At 38.6% G+C, this 20,781-nt stretch overlaps 1 protein-coding gene across 1 annotated transcript in view; it reads right to left on the bottom strand.

The window, feature by feature from the left end:
• pth2ra (parathyroid hormone 2 receptor a) overlaps positions 1 to 20,781 on the bottom strand; it is a 44,366-nt gene that overhangs the window by 13,882 nt on the left and 9,703 nt on the right. The window contains exons 3-9 of the mRNA XM_026295774.1: positions 20,564 to 20,674; positions 18,950 to 19,071; positions 16,552 to 16,649; positions 14,022 to 14,205; positions 8,699 to 8,852; positions 6,350 to 6,410; positions 4,127 to 4,193 (exon numbers count right to left, since the gene is read on the bottom strand). Coding sequence (XP_026151559.1) covers positions 4,127 to 4,193; positions 6,350 to 6,410; positions 8,699 to 8,852; positions 14,022 to 14,205; positions 16,552 to 16,649; positions 18,950 to 19,071; positions 20,564 to 20,674 — 797 coding nt within the window. The remainder of the gene's footprint in view (positions 1 to 4,126; positions 4,194 to 6,349; positions 6,411 to 8,698; positions 8,853 to 14,021; positions 14,206 to 16,551; positions 16,650 to 18,949; positions 19,072 to 20,563; positions 20,675 to 20,781) is intronic.

A 20,781-nucleotide genomic window follows, 5' to 3' on the forward strand; every position in this document is an offset into this window, starting at 1 on the left:
ATTTGAAGAAATATATATATTTTTTTGTCCTATATACACATGGCCAGTGGCTGGTGGTATAATCAAAGGTAGAAACCTAATCTAAACAGCCTTTTAGCGTTTTACCCTTAACAGGGAAATGTGACGTATGAGTATATAAGTAGAATGAATACTATACTTGTATACTGCACGGGATGTAATGTGTATCATAATTTGTGTCTCCACAGCCACATTTCTGACAACACAAGATTTACACTGACCATCAAAGCATCATGATTCATTCACACTTAATCTAATTCCCATGTGTCACTGTGACCTGAAAATTGACTTGCACTCTGCAACAAAGAACTGCAGTTGCTCCAGAAGCTCTGTTTTCATTGAGGGGGTGGTGGAGTAAATTTACTGACAGTCAAGGGCTGTGTTGAAAATCTCTGTGTTGTTGGCAATACATCACATGAATTTAGGTACAAAAACTAAGCATTTGGCAATAGCTCAGTGCACCAGTGTTAAATAAAGACATTGGCTCAAATGAAACTGAATTTGAAGTTAAAACAGTCTCCTGGTTTAGACGAGGATATATCTTATCCATATATATCAAAAATATTCCAACTCCTGTTAGTTTACACTTGTGGTTGGAACCCAGCCATATTATATTAAGCTTCAGCTGCATAAGTAAATATGCAAGTGACAAAGACACAGGGTCAGAGCAGTGTTATGGAATTGCTTTTGTGGAAATTAAAATTGAATTGAGTCGTGCTTAGCACATGAAGAATTCCTACTGTTCCAATCTGTTTATCGCCTATAATGGGCTTGAAAATCTCTAGTAAAGTAATAGAGTTTAGGGCAGACAGAAACCTGATGGTAATGACTGGAGCTTTGCAATTTAAAAAATACATGTAAGCATCTGTCTGAACCACAGGAACGTGTTTTGTTTTAATATAAAAGTCTTCCTTCAGCTCGCTCTGCCCATTAGGTCTAGTGAGACTCAAGACTCACACCATAAGGAATACCTTGGTGCTGTTTGCTCTTCCCATCCTGTCCTCTTTTGTGAATTAGAGAATACATTTACTTAGTCATGTGTCTTTAGATGAGCAGATGAACAACTAAACTAATTCAGCTTTTAGGGCCTAGTTTATAAAGCTAGCAGATCAGTCCAGTCACTTCAGTTTAGTTTTGAGGTAGCACTCAGTAAACTCAAATGTGAAAAGTAACATGAAAATTAGAGAACAAAATAATAAGGACAGGCAGTGTCAGATAAAACAGGCTTATTTCATATGGATAAAATAAAAATGTCCACTCCTGTTATAAACTAATGCAATTCTGTAAAGTATTATTGTATTATTCAAGCCAGTGATTTTAACCTGATTTCTCAAGGTAAAACATTAAATAACCTATTTAGTGGTTTAGAACAAAAAAGATTTAGAACAAAAATATCAAACTGCGATGTCTAAAACCTGTTTTTAAAATTAAATGGCAGCAACATATTTTCAGACATCTTCTTAGAGCTTTTATCTGCTTCTGAAAAGAAGACACATTACGACAGATTAGTTACAGATTTTTTGCTCTGAAAAACAATTTGTCATAGAGTCTCCACCATTCAAGAGGATCCAATTCACTATGTGCATTTGTTGTGGACAGGTAAGCCTTCAGTTCCCACCTATTACCTCTCTTCTCTCTGAGATGGGGAAGAAGATGTGGCAGCTGCTCATACAGCACCTAAGGTTTTTAAAAAGCTGGCCAGGGTTTTCTTTTCTTTTCTTTTTTCTTTTTTTTTTTCTTTGTGCTTCTGCCTCTGAATTCCATGATGTGGACACAGGCTGATGCTGTGCATCACATTCAGCATGGACCCCAGCTCAGATACAGTTCTGGCTTCTAGTCCCTGTTTCTTGTTACTGTTAATGTATTGGATTTTGAACATTGGATCAAGAAGTGAAACATCAGAGGTGGGATCCTGGTATTTTTCAGTGAGGTAGTTGAGGATAGTTGTCTTTATCATTTTTGTTAGCTTCATTATTCAGGTGCAGGAGATTGACTTTCAGCAGTTGCAGAACTGGTTTGACATAAGAGACACTCACATAGTCCTCCCCTGAAAGTGCATCGGTGAAATCTCTCAGTGGACCAAGGGCCCTCATTATGGACTATATTACATCCAGATCTTGCCACGATGGTACCAAGTGCCTTGTCTTCTTGTCTGCTTTCAGGACCTGAGAAATTGCCTTTTATTGGTCCAACACTTTCTCAATCATGACAAGTTTAGAACCCCATCTTGTTAGTTTCATTTCTGTTTGAGCGTGACTCAAATCCCTCTTCTTCCAGCTAAAGGAGAATGTACTCACCACTTTCTTGGAGACAAATGTACATGCATGTTCACTCACCAATGACTAGGTGCAGTCTATGCCCAAAGCACTGCTGACGAGTCCAGTTGTTGAGTTCCAAGGCCGTCACCATGTTAGTCCTACTGTCTGTGGTCATGCAGGTCATATTATCCTCTTTGAGTCCCCATGCCTGTGTTAACATGGTTTGTTTTTAACATTAGCTGTTGCTGCTGGCTGGGGGGTGGTTGGTCCTGTCACCTCTTGGCTTTTGTCATAATATTTAGGACGTTGTGTTCCCATCCAAGGTGCGAACCTCGTCTGTGCAAACTTTGCAGATGACTTGTTTTTGCTTTTTAGTTTGGGGAAAAGCCAAGTCAGTGCCATTTAACTGCGGTGGAGTTCTTTTACGGCACCAACTCTTCCTTGTTTTCATTTTCAGCCAATGTTTTCTGCTACTGAATTAAAGTGGGAAGTAAAAATCCATGGCACTGCATATACTTTGCTATGATTGGTCAGCCAGGTAAGCATGCAGTGGACTAGCAAATAGTCTGATTTTGTCTGAGGAAAAACTTCTGATGGCTTTGTGCACTAGAACTGCAAAGAACAGAATGATTCTTAAAGATGATACTACAATCTCTTTGCTTTGGCAGATCATCATGTTCTAATCCGTCACGATCTAATATCGTCATATCGCACACCCCTAGGCCCTATCATGATAGCAACAGGGACGTTGAACCACACTTAAAACTTGAAACAGAAAGTAGTTGATGAAGAGTTGTAGCACACAGGTAAGGATGGCAGAGTTTGTGTCATTTTTAGGATGACTGGTGTCATGAAGAGGGTTAGTACAGCTAATAGGCCTTTTCCACTGTAGGAACAACCTGACTTCTTCTGGCTTCTGTGTTACTTTCGACAGGCCTCTACACACTTTGTAGGCAGGTTCCAGGAGCTAAATTGAAGCACTCCTCATGAGGTAGTACTAAATCAAGGTCCAGGTATTCAAGGGGGGAGGGTTTGGGTGCTCACGGGGCTGTTGCCCATGACTGGTTAAAGGTGTTGTCAGAGGTTCTGCAGCTGTTAGTGATGATTTTTGATTTTGCTGCTCACTATTAAGGTGAACTAGTGGATGAGTGAATGACCTGGTTTTTACATACAACACTGCTTGTTAGCGAAGGCTGTGAAGACGGTTCTTATTAGCTATCATCACCTTTGCATGCTCCTGATGACCATTTTAAAGTAAAACTGAAAAGCTTGAGAAAGCAGCTGGAATACAATAAAAGAGGTGATTTCAAGTCAGGGAGGTTTACACTCCAGTGTAATGCTGCCACAAGATGAGGAAACTATAAACCCTTAAGTTGATACACACACACTTTCCCTGTTTTGAAAGTGTTAATTCTTACTTCAGTCATCAGTAAGTGTTGTAAGTGTCGTAGCAACCTGTCACGCTGTATTCACAGTTAAAGGTAGGGCAGGCGATCCTCCAGGAAGCCTAATTTTAAAAGTAAAAGCAGGTTTTAGTTCTAGCAGCATCCAACTTCATTTTAGTAGTAGCTTTCTCGATACATTTTTCTTTTTGAAGAATGAATGCTGCTGTGGGTACTTTCTCAGCCGGGCAGGTCAAATAAAATTATTAACCTTTTTTTTTTATTTATTTGGAGCCTAGCTGCTGCCACCGATTATTTTGACTTTATGTTGTGACTACATATAATTTATTATCATCAGGATGAAAGGATAGAGTCAAGAAATATAACATAAATGCTTCTGAAAGGAATCACCAAGCATGCCTGTAAAAAAACAAATAGCAAAACTCTTTATTACACACTCACTCTTACCCCAATAGCTGTCAGAATAGGGCCTTGGTAGATCCACTTAATGTTACCAGCACTTAGCTCCCAACACCTGCAGATGAGTCAAATACAAATAGGAGCACAGGATGACAGCAGCAGGAAAAATAAGGAGCAGAGGAAAGAAGAATGTGGGTTCTTTAGTTCAGAAGACAGACTTGAGCTTAGACAACGATGAGATAGAAATAAAGGGACACCAGATAAAAGACAAGTGAGGTTAAGGATTACATTTTGGTTATAAATTATTAACTGTCCAACCAGCGCAACCTTTTTAGTTTATCAAAACTAAACTTCAAAAAGATTCTCAAGTGAAGACAAAGAAAAGCAGTGACAGATGTGGAAATAGAAAATAGAAGCAAACAAAAAAAATGCCTCTTTTACTGCATAAAAAGCCAAAAGTTTTGTAGTTTAATGCCAGTTTTCTTTTTTAATCTGTTTCTAAAAGTCAGTTGTGGTTTTGCTGCATCTTCTAATCAAACTGTTTATTTTGATAATTTTATATAATTCATATTTATCAAATTCCAATTTCTGTTGTAAAAAACTTTTCTTATAATGTTCAGACTTTAGATTTCTACAGAGCCCTAGAGGTCCCTAAAGTTATCATTTTTCCATTGAGTGGGAGCAAGTTATTTAGCTACATGAGTTTAAAGGAATACAAACTGCAGGGGTAGGTTGAATTTCATGTTCTCCAAATATATTTGAAACATGGAGGAGTTTTGGTCTGGTCATCAGATGCAAAGATTTACATGTTACTGGATGACTCAATTGAATTTTATCCCACATAGCCAAACTAGAAAAAAATACTATAAAAGTGTAGGAAAACACACAATACATGGACTTCAAAACCATCTTCTGTGTAATGTTGGGGAAATTGCATAAAGGAGTCATAACACACGAAAACATACTGCACTTTCATGAGAGCTAATGTGCCAGTTGAGGAGGAGAAATTAATTTGGTTTTGAAAACCTCACCTATTCAAATTTTAAATGTGATTTATCAGCTGTGTTGGCACCATGCTGGTAAATGCAGAGACTTTTTATTTTTCAGGTTACTGAGTTTCAGCTGTACTGGCAGGAGAATAACAGCATATCATTTCTCATGCACAGAGCCCTCACCCTCAAGTCTGGTGGCTGTTTGTCTGAGTACAAACAAAACTACAGACACAAGGTTATCCTCATCTGCATCAAATAAATAGTATGACTCAAAAAATGTTGACTACTGGGTTATGATAGTATGCAACGTTTGAAAGAATGAGGTGAGATTTGTAGAGAATGAAAGCAATGACAAAACATAAATAAAGAAATATAGGAAATAGCCAAGAATATGGCAATCAAATACCTGCATCAATCATTTGTGACATGGTTGATGCAGGCTGTGTGTAACTTGATGCTACTATGACTTGTGTTTTCCACAGACATAATAATAATGATAATACATTGAATTATTCCAGGACTTTTCCAATATTTTTGTACATGGTTGCTCGTGGGTTAGAGCTAAGTGGAAACATAATGGACAATGTACAAAACAAACCAAAAAAAAAGACTAAAAGATCACCTGCCTTGTTAGTCCTCCACATATATAAATTGTGCAGTCTAGCAGGTTTTACCCCTGTTATTATAGATTGTTTAGTATAACTTTCTGCAGATATTGTACCCAAAACATAGATGGGTGAGAAAAACCTCAACTGTAATGTTTGATAAAAGGGATTTTTTTGCTCAGTGGTGACAGGGTCAGCAGTATGCACCCCGTGAATGCACAATGATGCAACAAAATATTTGTAAACCCAACCCTTAGGAATATCTTGTTTGTTCCAGGGGGCAGGTTTGACATTGCTGGTGTTTGTGACTATATAAGCACTTGCATTCTGCAGTCTGCCTGGATGGTAACACTTTACAAAAAAGTTTATTGTATATCCAGTATTTTACAATACATAGAATATTCAACATTTAAATGGAAAAAATACACTGATTATTCTTCCAGAATTGTATTACATGTTAAAGTTATGTTTAATCGGATTTCACAGCTGATCCAAATGTCACCACATTTGCACACTAATTATACCTTCTTATGTTTCCTTTGGTTTTTATATAGTTTATCATTTAGGTATGTTGCCATTTTTGTTTTACATCTCTGTATCTTCTTGAAATTCTGGTGTCGTGTAACTTTTATGACATGGAAGAGGCACAGTGTTAGTGTGACTTGATCTCTCACCTTGCATCTGCTAGCGATGCCCTGACAATTGCCCACACTGCCACAAAAACAGCTGGAACACCTGAAATTTCACAAAACAAACCATGAGCCATGTTGTCCCAGTGAGGTCATATACTGTATAGTAGTTAGCCATATATAGTATGAAGAAGGTAAAGATGTCATGTATCATCCCAAGTTACAGTATTGGCTACACCCTTTAAAGTCACATGACCCACTTTCATGGGCAGCATCCATCAGAAAATTAAGGTGTGAGCATTAACTCTCTTACATGCTGTATCAAAATGTCCTTAGAAAAGCATTCATGTTAACCACAGCTAAAATGCTGCTCTGATCAACTTTTAGGTGAGTGAGTAAAAATGCTCTCTCACACAGACATGATCGTTACCTACTCACTGCATAGTTTTTATCACCCATGGTGCATGATCTCCCATCATATTTATACAATCCCTTTTAGGCCTCACATAGGATATGACTTGCATTAAAAAAATCCACATACATTGGTTTCTGTGTAATCCCACACACTGCTTGCATATGGACACAATTAATTACACATTCTCCAATCATTCTGTCCACCAGCAGTGATGTGCATCAGTTCTCCACAGCAACAGCAGTTTCATTTCTTTTATTGACCCAGAACAGCATATCCTAGTTACTGTACCTTTATTATTATTCTGTGTAGAAAGCTCTGGGTGTGGTAATGACACTATGCTACATGACACAGCCAATGTGTGTTGCACTTTACTACAGAAACTTATTTACTAGAGTATTCACACTTACTTTCATTTCACAACATACTAAGCAGCTGCTATACATCCAAAAGCCCTTATAATGTGAAGCAACACAACTTCCTAAAGAAACTTTTTGTTGGGTCAGTCTTGGTCATTGGTTGATTTGACTCCATCAGTCTGTTCATTTATAATATACTTCTTAACAAGTTACCAATGTAGAGTTGATCTGTTGTAATGTGTCGATGTAGGAATTTATCAAACAGGTTCTCAAGACTGGCTACACTGCTTGCTCTGTGAGTCAGTTCTAAAAGTCTATTTATCCTTGCTTATATGTCCAGGCTTGTAATAGCCTGCTATGCACTTTTAAAAAGTCACAGCTTTTTGTATGCTTGACTAATTTTAGAAATAACCTTTCAAATGGTATTGTAAATAGAACTGCAATAGAAAACAGCCTAGGAGGCAAACTAAGCTGTGGAGGGACGCTGTATACCTAAGATCCAAGGTAACAGTATGAAAGAAAAAGAAAAAAGTTCTACAAACACTCTTCAATGGAGCAAGGATTTTGATAAAAGCCTTTTTGTTGTAAAAGTACACCAGTTCGTGGGTTGACATACTTTTAAGAAATGTCCAATAAATTAAGGCTTTTTAGATATTTCCTGATCCATTTAAAAAACTTTTTTTTTTTTTTGCATGTTCAGTTCATCTTCAGCAGCACTCTAATATTTTTGGTCTCATTGGCAAGCACAAAGCTTTCGCTTCATTTTCATAATGCAGTTTGACCCACAAGTGTTTAAAAGATGTATTGTTGACAGTTTAGAAAGTTGATTTTTTTTTCTCTACAGTAATCAACAGTAAGATAAAAAATGCACATATTTTGTCATGATTACAAGACTTACTCCTGCAATCTTGACAGGAAATTTAAATGACATTTTGTCATAAATAATTCCTCTGATTTTATTTTTATTTTTCTTTAGAACAACAACAACACCCATTTTACCAGCTGGTCTAAGGAAAGGATTTGGTATCACAAAGACGATTTGGGACACCCATTAAACATTCCCAGTGCTGCTGGAAAAAGTAAGTGAACCCATAGACTAAATTATTTAATGAAAGCTAATTGGAATCAGTAGTTACACACCTGAAGTCCAATTGATGAAATGAGCTTGGAGGTGTAGTTCAGAGCTACTTTGATTAGTAAATATTTTAAGTTTGTTTCATAAGAAACATCTGCTGATGTGAATCACACCTCACAAAACGAAGATCTCTGTTGATCTGCGTAAGGTTATAGAGGGATACAAAGTCATCTCAAAGTTGGTGTGGTAAATGAAGACATGGGAAATCAGAATTAATATACACTCAGTGCCACATAATGACAAAGTGAAATATGCATATCTGAGCAAAATCCAAGCCATGAGGTCAAAGGATCTGCCTGCAGAGATCAGAAACAGGATTGTTGATAGGCACAGAGCTGGGGAAGGCTACAAAAAAATTTCTGCTACACTGGAGGTTCCAAGGAGCACAATGCCCTCCCTAATACTCAAATGAAAGAAGTTTGGCACAACCAGGATGTATATATATATATATATGTTTTGTGTGACAGAAGTGTGCTTTTATTGCTTACCCCATCCAATGAACGTGAAGCCCCACAGGTATTTGGAGTCCGATCGGAAGGCCATGAAAATGAGACTGTGGAGATAGAGGCCTTCCACCAGGATCCAGTAGTAGTTGGTGGCCAGAAAATAGATAAAGAGCAGCACTGTCACCTTGCAGCCAGTCTGATAATGAGACAAAAACATTTATTTGTACCTGCTATTACTCTGCTTATTGTTGGCCAGTCTGTTGGCACAAATTGATCATAGTACCTTAAACAAACTGTTCTTAGACCACAGGTGCCCCTGTGAGAGTAGATGGTCAAATTAAATTTTGTGGCATCATTTTGCAGAAATTTGCAAAAATTTGCAGTGAGGAAAATTGTACTGCGGCGAGACAATAAGTACAAAGTCCATGTTAATGAAACCATGAAATCCAAGCATGGTGTACACATTTCACTGACAAGCATTAATTTATGCTGCTGTTAGTTTTTATGGAACTGAAATGATTGCTTAAAAATATAATACAGTGAAGGAACATCAGCCGAGTCTTGTATATGTGCAATTGAGATGACAGCCACCCAACAGAAAAAATATAGTAAAAATAATATGGCTGTATATAAATGATAAAATAACATGTACTGTATAGGCAGTATAAAACCACAGCCTGTCCCTACTAGATCAGTATTGGTATCTGCTTTTTAGACATCATTTCCCTTTCATCTTAGTAACAACAGTGACACACACTGAATCTATGCAATGTACTGATACCATCCATCCATCCATCCATCCATCCATCATCTATACCCGCTTATTCCTAACCAGGGTCACAGGGATCTGCTGGAGCCTATCCCAGCTCTCTTTGGGTGAAAGGAAGGGGTACACCCTGGACAGGTCACCAGTCCATCACAGGGCCACATAGAGACAAACAACCTCACACACTCACACTCACTCCTATGGGCAATTTAGAGTCACCAATCAACCTTGGTACTGGGGTCTTCCTGCTCCTCCTAAAGTCCACCACCAGTTCTCTGGTTTTCTTGATATTGAGCTTTAGACAGTTGTTACACCAATCAACAAAGCTTTTTATCAAGTGTCTGTATTCCTCATCATTATAATTATTGATGCATCCAATGATTGAAGAGTCATCAGGGAACTTCTGAAGGTGACAGGTTCCTGAGTTATAACAAAAGTCTGAGGTGTAGAGTGTAAACAGGAATGGTGCTAGTACAGTTCCTTGGGGTGCACCTCGTGCTGCTCATCACCACATCAGATACGCAGCCATCTAAGCAAACAAACTGTGGCTGCCCAGTGAGGTAGTCTTTGATACACTCTACCATATCTGCGGGAACTTCCATATCCTGCATCTTTGCACTTAGCAGGTGGGGCTGAATAGTGTTGAAAGTACTTGAAAAGTCAAAGAACATGACTCTCACAGTGTTGCCCTGTCTCTCCAGATGGGAGTATGCTCTGTGCAGTAAGAAGATGATGGCATCCTCCACTCCGATATGTTTCTGATATGCAAACAGCAGGGGGTCCATAAATTCCGACACTTGAGACCTCAGGTGTTGCAGGACCAGTCTCTCAAACACTTTAATGACATGTGATGTTAGCGCTACTGGTCTGAAGTCGGGGTACTGGGGAGACCTCTTTTTGGTAATGGGACAATACAGAAAGTTTTCCATAACTTAGGCACCTTTTTGAGCCTCAGAGAGAGGTTGAAGAGTTTCTGAAAAACCTCTGCAAGCTGTCCAGCACACACCTTAAGTACTCTGAGATTGATCTCATCTGGTCCTTTTGCTTTGTTGGCCTTTAGTTTAGCTAGTTCCTTCCTCACCTGTTCTGTGGCAAAGGCTGCGCCTGTGTATTGTGTTGATGAGGAGTCAGATGATGAGGGCAGGGGAGGAGTTATTGGAGGTGAGGTATACTTCAATATTGTATGGCTGCTGATAGAGGAGATGGTATCAGTGGGCAATGGGGAGGCTGCATTGGCAGAGATGTTGAATGGAGGGATGTGAAGAGACCCCAAGGCATCAGCTAAGGTGGTGGAGGGAGGAGGGATGGTGTGTGAGGACAATGGATCAGAGTAAGAAGCAGAGGTGGTGTGAAATCTATAAAAGAACAGGTTAGGTTCATTAGCAAACTATGAGTCTCCTTCCACAGCAGTGTGTGACTTCTTATAACCAGTCATTATTTTCATCCCATTCCACACCTCTTTGATATTATTCTGTCTCAACTTGTGCTCTACTCTGTCTCTATAGAGCTGCTTTGCCTCCCTCAGCTTCCTCTTGAGTTCTTTCTGCACAGCCCGGAGTTCCTCCTTGTCTCTTGCCATGAATGCCCTCTTCTTCTTGTTGAGGAAACCTTTAATGTCCGTATTTATCCATGGCTTATTATTGGGGAACTTTTTTGGATGGAACAACATTGTCCTCACAGAAGCGGATGTAATCTGTGATACAGTGAGAGATACCTTCGATGTCCTCACCATGAGTGTTCATGAAAAGGTCCCAGTTTGTAACCCTGAAGCACTCCTGCATGGCCTCCTCAGCATCCTTTGACCAAGCCTTCACATACCTCTTGGTAGCTGACTGTTGTCTTACTATGGGTTTGTATGTTGGTACTAGATATATTAAATTGTGGTCTGATCCACCAAGCGGAGTGAGGGCTTAAGAGCTGTATGTCTCCTTCACATTGGCATAAAGGAGATCAAGAATCTTATTTTCTCACAGTTGCACAGTCCACATACTGTTTGAAGCTGGTCAGAGTTCCTGAAATACTGACATAGTTAAAATGCCCATTAATTAGTACAAGGGCACTGGGGTGTTTTGTTTGGAGACCAGCGACAACTGTGTGGATGATGTCACATGCACTCTGTGCTGCAGCTGATGGAGGAATGTAAACAGTCACAACAATGGTGTGTGAAAACTCACGGGGCAGGTAGTATGGCCTCAGTCCAACCACCAACAGCTCAATGTCTGAGTGCAGATGCCTCCTCAGGTCTTGGGGGATTTCAGGTTTTATACCAAGTAGCAAACTTGTTCTTTTGAAAGCTAACAGTTGCTCCCTTGTGTAGATGCCGTTGCCACAGAAACGTATATTTTCTGATGCAGTTTCCATAATCTCCATATGGCTTTCCACAGGAATTAGAAGATCCCAATTCATCCACTTTCATCCGTTATCAAAGAGAAAGCATAGATCTTGACTTGACTTGGATTAACAGATGATAATTCAGTAACAAATTGTCAAAACAAACAACAGAAGAGGAGGACTGCTGTAACTGTCTGCCACCTAACAGGCAGCATTCTAGAACTATATGATATATAGTTAGTCTATAGAATACATAAATATATATATATATATACATACATGTATATATTTGGGAGTGACGAGGATGGATAGGATCAGGAATGAGGACATCAGAGGGACAGCTCATGTTAGATGTTTTGGAGAAAAAGCCAGGGAAGCCAGATTGAGATGGTTTGGACATGTTCAGAGGAGGGACAGTGAATACAAGGATGCTGAGGTTAGAGCTGCCAGGAAGGAGGCCTAGAGGAAGACCAAAGAGGAGGTTCTTGGATGTAGTGAAGGAGGACATGAGGATAGTTGGTGTGGGTGAGGAGGATACAGAGGATAGAATGGAGGTGGATGATTCGCTGTGGTGACCCCTGAAGGGAGCAGCCCAAAGGAAAAGAAGTTATATAGTATATAAAATAATTTGAGGGCACTACTGTATTTGTCTGGTATATCCACATTTGATAAGTAATATACACATAATCGGTGTTCCAGACAGTCTAAGCTCAATATAACGAATTACAGCACCAACCTACACACATTCATAAAACTCAAAAGTTTTTTTTTTTGACTCTGTACAAGTCCACCTGCAAAAAGTGTTTTGCTGGATGTTTGGCCTTCACTGTGCAGGGTTTTCACATTTGTACTAATGAAGCAATGTTTCCATGTGCTCACATCAGAGTTTAAAGCATTTAAGCATTTTTTTTTCTGTAAGGAAGGAGGCATCTTGTGTCTAAAAGCATTATGGAGTACACATGTATTTATATGTATATTCATAGATCCTGGACCTTTCAGACTCATAACTGTAAGTGAGATTGGGCCACTGATTGAATTGATTGTTAAATGTTACTAAATTGAAACAAATTATTTTTATGGTGTTTTCGATCTGAAAAGTCACCACAGGGAAATAAGTGTGGAGGTGTTTGTTATGATAAAGCATTTTTTTCTTCTAAGCAGCCACAGTTATTCAGCCCTGCAGATGCCAAACCAGTAGATACCTCATTAAACAACTTTATGTATCTGTCAGTACACAAATGGTGAAGGGCTATTACTTTCATTATTTGAATCAAAAAAAAATATATTCCTTACAAAAAATATATTCTTTGTATTATTTTGATGCATGGCTGGTCTCACAGGAGGCAGTACAACGTTTTTAGATAGGCCAGTTATTTTCACAGTGCTGGCAAAGACATCAGGAATGAGCAGGATGACTGTAGCAAAACAGAAAAGGATTAGGTTTTGAATCACAGTGGTCAGAAAAAAATTACAGATAAAACTGTGATCTATTTCACTTTTATTTTCTAGTTATATCTTTGTGACTTTGATGGAATTAGACTTTAGTGTTTAAATTCTACTACAGCTGCCAATATTTACATTTGCTTGTAAGACTGTCACCTCTAGAATGAAGCAAAGAGTTATTCTGTTGTTCATGGCCAAAATGGCACAGTGTAACCGAGGGCAGGAACTCAGAACAGCCCCCTAAAACCCACCTGGACATACACCATATACCTACACAAGAAGATGCATCAGTTAAGTGCTAAAAGGGATTTGAGTACATCAATGAATTTGAACTGTAAATTGTCTTCTAATGTAAAAGATAAAACATTATCCACAGTCCTCATTCTGAGGAAAAATCATTTAAACAGCAGATGCTAATAATGTATGTTCCTGGTGCTGCCTGCAATATTGTAATGTTTCCACTGATTACTGGAATATATTTAAATCAATTTATACCAATTCTTAAGCAAATAGAAAAGAAAATTACTTGCAAAATAACAGGGGTCTAGCATCTGTGATACCTTTTGAAAAATGTGTTGCTCAGATCACATCTGTAAGTGTTCACAAGACAAACAAGCCAACAGCTGTGTCATTATAGCTGTGCAGTATAGCCAGGCCTCTATTCAGACTGAATGGCAGTCTGACAAATCTGGCAACTACCTCTGGAAACAGTTAATCAGTTTAAATTGTTTGAAAGAAAATTTCTCTGAGTGTGTAAAGCATTACTGCTATAATTCAGATCTAATAGCCAAACATACAGTTAATGTATGAGAAACTAGTACTTACATACTGAGACTTGTCCACTGATGCCATGCTAACTGATTTTAAGTTGTCCAGAAGGGCAGAGTCAAAGTCCTGTAATCCATCACTGGAATAGACAACTTTGTCTTTCACAAAGATGCTGACTGCCCGTAACATAAAGGACACAAACAGGTGCATGTGGATGTAGTTTCTGGTGCAGTGAAGACGCCTGTCAAGTAAGCAAAGGTAAATCTGTATTTAAAAGTACAATAAAATGCAGCCTAAAACACCAAAGGGATTATGTAGAGGAGTTAATGGAGTTCAAACCATGTAAATCTAAATCTAATGTGTTTTGGTAATAAAATGATCTTGCATGGAGCAAGTCCAGAGCTAGTGATGAGACTGTTTAGCAGAAATGCAAGAAAAATGACAGCATCTTGATGATATGAGTGCTTATCATATCACACCAGGTTTAATTGCAGCTAAAGGCCTTTTCTCCCCATGTTCACTCTCTTCTGTGAATAATAGATGTTCAGTGTAAAAAATTTACAGCCAACCAGTTTTGTACAATGAGGTGAAATGAATCCTCAATGGCTTTGCCTTTTCTGTCAGAGAGATGCAGCTTGTCGAACACTATGGCATCTTTTCTTTGGTTATGTTTCTGAGCCTGCGCTGCTTTCTCTGACTCCACCTATAGTAAACTAGTGGTGATCAAGAAGAGTCTGGATGTGCCAGAGCCACAGCATTAGTCTCTGGCAGTGGCACGTCTTTGCGGAATAAAAGCCAGTACAGCACTTATCTACAGTGCTGTGAAAAATCCTCCACAGTGATGTGAAAGACTCATTGCCAGTTATCGCAAACACTTGATTTGCAGTTGTTACCACCAAAGGTGGCACACCTAGTTATTAGGTTTAGAGGGCAATTACTTTTTCACATAGGGCCAGGCAGATTTGGACAACTTTTTTCCTTTAATAAATGAAATGCATTTACTCAGATTATCTTTTTCTGTAATGTGATATAAAAAATTTGTTTAAAGATCTGAATCATTTTAGTGTGATAAATATACAAAAAAAAAAAAATGATGAAGGGAGCAATTACTTTTGTGTAGACCTGTATGCATCTCCCTTTTTCTGAGATCTGATCTTACTCTTAGTGACTGCATTTACAGACAGTGTACCTTTGCTTCACATACACAGCATGATCGTAAATTTTCATCATAACCACTCCTACTGTCATTGATTTTTGCTGTTTATACTCACTATGAAATATTCTCTCAACCCTCATACCCTTTGTGTAAGTGCACGTAATACACTTCAGTCATATAAGTGTATAAGCTGCTTTATAAAGTAAAGACAAGCCAGATATAAGATCTGTGTCAAAAAAAAAAACATCTTTATGGCTGAAATGTGCCCTGTTTGAAGTTTTCCTATTTAAACATGCAACTGTGATTACCTTTACATGGAAGGTGTGAAAGCTGGCTAAAACAATGGGCAACACTTTCAAAGTTAAACAACCTAAAATAAGCTTCTTCAATGTGAAATTACAGCCAGTAGTCACTGCATATCTGGGATTTGAGTTGCTTTATACTCAGCATCCCTGAGTTGAGGGAATTGCTTTGGGATTTGTTTGGTAGAAGTATAATTACATTTAAGCACATCAGCTGTGATTATGTGTTATGACACAGTTTGATCTTTGATGTAAATCATGGTTTTCCACACTTCTTGTCTTTATGTTAGCCTGCCTCTCCCACGTTAAAGGCAGGGCCACCTCAGCTAAGTGGGTTCCTCTTATTACGAACAGTTTCAAGTAGGGGGGATTACCAAAAGGTTTTTGAAGTACTGTTGGGATGATTACACTTATTGTATAATGCCATAGTAAATCTGAAGTGCCTTGTCAGTGGAATTACAAGATTAAATGGAGTTTAAAATATCATCCTTTCATCAAGGCTTTTGTTTGTAGTGCAGGTATAGAGATTGCCTCCTGTTTACATGGAACTATCTCAGATCCAAGTCAAGAGAGGTAATGCTTTATGTTAGGTTACATCTAAGCATTTACCTTCTGAGGTTTAGGGGAATAGCAAACCTAGCGTGATATAAAGCACTGTAAACATACTGGCAGTTTCCAATGTGAAAACTTTGTAAATGAAAAGTAAAATAAACACTCAATATATTCTTGTTAATTGTTTCTCTAAGATATTCGTGGGCAGAAGATATTTATTCTTTATGAGCAAATCCGTCATTTTCATGTGCATGCACTGTGGTGGGACAACAATGTTTACTAGCACCACATGCATAAAATTGGCACTCATAATTTTGTCATTCTGAACATAGTACATCACAAATTCAGAACATGAAAATGTTTCATGCAACTGGAGAACAGCAGGACATCCAGCATACAAATACAGAGACTTGAAAGAAGACAATACAAATGTAACAATTACAATCCACAGGGTTCTGGAGGCTGTTCAAAACCCACTGTGATAACTTGTATGGACTTCATAGGCTAATAAGATAATTGTGTTTTTGCACTGCATTTTGTTACAGCATGTCTCAGGTAGTACAAACTGCTCTCTTGCCTGAAATATCCAATGATGAAGATGGCCACCAATAGAGAGCTGAAGGACACGGCATAGCCAATGGTATACATGACATACAGCCGCTCAAAGAAGTCTTGCTGTGAACACAGAGACAGAGATATTTGCTGTTCAGTCCAATCTATAAAGTGAAACAGTCTCAGAAAAGATACACAAGCATGACTCTCTGCAGCTTGGCTAAATAAGATGCTGCCATGAGAAGAAGAAAGTACTCACCGCTGGTTTTTTAGGCATCTAATTACTTGTATATTTGCATTTTGAGAGGAGAAGGCAAAGGAATAACAGGTGCACTAAATATTAAAGCTGAAACTGACACTAATGCTGCTATATAGCCTGTAAATATTAAATAATGGATAAGTACCCTGTTCCTAGATCTATTATTGCAGTGTGGGAGGGTGTGTTTTGTCAGAAGTTAATTAAAACCAGAAAAAGGCAGACTTGTAGCACAGATGTGACAGTTTAAATTGTTAATCTCTGACTGATTGAGCTTTACAAATGCTCAAAAATGGGAAAAGATATCAGGGATTTTAACAAAGCAACAGTTTGCCTGATAACATCATCTTTTCAAGGATTGGTCAGTCTCTGAGGAGGATTGAGCTGATACCATGAAGAAAAGCTTTATCTCACCTCCTAGTATTTCAATTTCACAAACCAGATGACGAATACCTTCTCAGGTTGCTAAGATGAATGTGTTGAATATCAAAAGGTGAATAAGATAGATCAATTTAAAATGTGTGATTATTTATGCTAATGGTGAGATGTATATACCCTCTGTCAAAGTTACACAGAGCTTCATGGTGAGTGAGTCTAAACTGAAGAAAGCTTTTGATGATGCAGGCTTTTTATGTGTCCTTTCATACAGCTGTCTCAGGAAATGAAAATGTTCCCTCCTCCAGTTAAAAGATGACAAACCAGGATGAGGAAAGGTGTTCCCTTATGGGAAGTCCAGCTTTCAGGCAGTCAGGCTTCAGTGACGTGAAGCCCGGAGTCATACAGTGGAGCATTTACTTTAGCTGTAAATGCAGCTTTCTCAGGAGATGGTGGAGAGCTTCAGAAACATGTGTCTGCTGGATGTGTAAATAGGCACATTTGCAATATCAGTTGATATGATAATACAAATGCAACTAAGCATCAATGAGCTTGACACACACACACTCTGTGTGTTTACTTATTTCCTTCCACTCATCTGTGCTATTTTAGTGCAGCTCCAAACTGAATGAATGACTGTCAGATGCTGCTATATGATTAGTGTCCTGCTTTTGAATACAGTTTAGTTTATCAACTACTTAGTTGTCACTGAATTTGCCATTGCTCATGTTTGTATTCATGTTTAGCTGTAGACTCTCACCGTCTGATGCTGTCTCACTTCAGTGTTTATTCTCATGTATTTGTATGTTTTTCAGTTGTTATTAATATTATTAATGCTTTTATTATTATTGTTTTCCTGAAACTTTCCTGTTTTACTTTCCAAGCTCTCTTTTGCTATTTTTATCTACATCCATTGTGTCTGCTGCTGTGGCAACTCAATTTCCTCAATAAAGTCTCATCTGTCTATCTATCCGTCAATCTAACATTTACTTAGGGGGCAATGGTGGGGCGCTGTTTAGCACTGTTAACTGACAGCATGAAGGTTTGGGTTTTGGGTTCAAACCTCTGTGGAGATTGCATGTTCTCCCCTGCGTGAGTTTTCTCCAGGTACTCCAGCTTTCTTCCACAGTCTACACACATGCAGCTTAGGTTGACTGGTGATTAAATTGCCTGTAGGTGTGAATGGCTGTCTCTCTCTCTGTGTCAGCCCTGTGATAGATCTCCCCAGGGCGTACCCAGTCAGGGGTTGTTATACATGAGGAACCAAGACAGATCTTTTGGGATATGATTATATCATTTTGTTTGATGTTTCTTTTCTGCTGTATATTGCAATATAGTTTGAGCTGCTTAGGCTTGTTAAAAAGTTAAAGTTAAAAACCAAACTGAGAAGGGAACCTCACTCTTCAAATGAAGTGTTCATAGCAGTTCATAGACATGCAGCCTGTGATGAGGAGTAAAAACGTGGTATAGCTTCATGTTGAAGGGTCAGGAGGCAAAAGAATGTGGGAGGATGAGGAGCTTTTCATTGGTTAGACAATTGTGTGAAGATGTGAATTTGACCCTCCTCCCACAACCTAGTATGATGAAGTACACAATGCTGCCTAGTATCGCATTTCATTCTTCAAAGAATCTCTCAGGTTGTGCACAGCCAGCCTACACAATAGATTGTCCCAGGGATCCTGTTGGGATTTCAACTTTGAGTGCTACCTTAGCCAACTAAATTGTACTAAAAACTACATATGTACTGTAAGTGTGAAAGGCTGGAATAATTTTTTTTTACAACAAAACTTACCCTCCCTTCCTCATCACTGGGCTGAAGGAAGCGGAGACATTCTGAGTAGTTCGTCCATGTTTTGTTCCAGTGGTCCATAAACACCCAGGACCCATTGACATCGCACATCCTATAAGCATGCCCTGTAAACACATACTTTTAAATGTCTCTGGAACTAGACAAATCAAATTAGTTAGTTACATTTGAAGCACATCTTAAAGGCATGAAGGCCTGGATGACATTTTCTTCTTCTAATATCACACAAAACAGACATTATCATATTTGGGTTTAAGGCCTCAGAAATATGTTACGTGATCATATAATTACTCTAGATGGCATAGCTTTGGACTCCAGCTCCTCTGTGAAAAACCTTGGAGTTATTTTTGACCAGGACATGTCCTTTAATTCACACATAGCACAATCTCTAGAACTGCCTTCTTTCACCTGCGCAGCATTAGGAACATCCTGTCTCAAAATGATGCAGAAAAACTAGTCCATGCATTTGTTACCTCAAGGCTAGATTACTGTAACTCATTACTATCTGGATGTCCCAGTATCTCCATAAAAAGCCTCCAGTTAATCCAGAATGCTGCAGCCAGAGTCCTGATAGGAACTAGCAAGAGAGATCATATTTCTCCTATATTAGCTTCTCTTCATTGGCTCCCTGTAAAATACAGAATAGAATTTAAAATCCTTCTCCTCACATACAAATCCCTTCATGATCAAGCTCCTTCACATCTTAAAGACCTCATAGTACCATATTATCCCAATAGAGCACTTCGCTCTCAGAGTGCAGGTCTACGTGTGGTTCCCAGAGTTTCCAAAAGTGGAATGGGAGGCAGAACCTTTAACTATCAAGCTCCTCTCCTGTGGAACCATCTCCTAGCCTGGGTTCAGGAGGGAGAGACCGTCTCTACTTTTAAGGTTAGACGTAAAACTTTCCTCTTTGACAAAGCTCATTGTTCGGACTGGCTCAGATGACCCTGAACCATCACTCTGTTATGCTGCTGTGCTGAACACTACTTCTTTCCTCTCTTCCCTTCACTCTCCATGCATTTATATGTCACCATTACATGTAATTATCTTTGTGCCTTTTCTCTCCTGTGGTTTGTGATCTCTCGCTGTAGGTTTCTGCAGGCCTCTCTTTCTCTGGAGTTGTACTGTGTATTTCTGATGTGCAGTTATTGGCCTCACCAATCTTCACAGCAAGAAGAAACAACAGACAAACACTTGAAAGATGTTTGTCTGTTGTTTCTTCTTGCTGTCCTTTTCTCTCAACCCTCAGCGCCAAACAGATCGCAGCCCAGCTTAATCCTGGTTCTGCTGGAAGTTTCTTCCATTACAGGGAGTTTTTCACCAAGCGCCGCTCGAAAGGAATTTGTTGGATTTTTTTTTTTTTTTTTTTAAGTTGTTCACCTTACTACTGTATGTAAAGTGCCCGAGAGAATTTGTGATTTTGCCACTATACAATTTTGCAGAATACTACAAAAAAAAAAAAAATATATATATATATATATATATATATATTGTAATATTTTATTATATATATATACATATATATATATATATATGTATATATATATATATATATATATATAGTCTCCTAGTTTCCAGAGAAAAAATAAAACTGTTAACCTTTGTGATTGAAGTCATAGATGTAAGCTGGGCAGGGAACCTTGGTAACCAGCCCAGGGGAGCCATGGGGCCAGCAAATAAGACCATCCCAGTCTGGAGGGCACACATCATCTATAGCACAAAAGAGAGGAAGTCAACACTTTTACGTAGTCATTTTAAGCTCTTCTTTTCTAAAAACATGTATTGCTAAATTTTTCTTTGCTCTATGTCATATTCAA

This window comes from Mastacembelus armatus, chromosome 21 (genome assembly GCF_900324485.2).
Source record: "Mastacembelus armatus chromosome 21, fMasArm1.2, whole genome shotgun sequence".
Classification (NCBI taxonomy): Eukaryota; Metazoa; Chordata; class Actinopteri; order Synbranchiformes; family Mastacembelidae; genus Mastacembelus; species Mastacembelus armatus.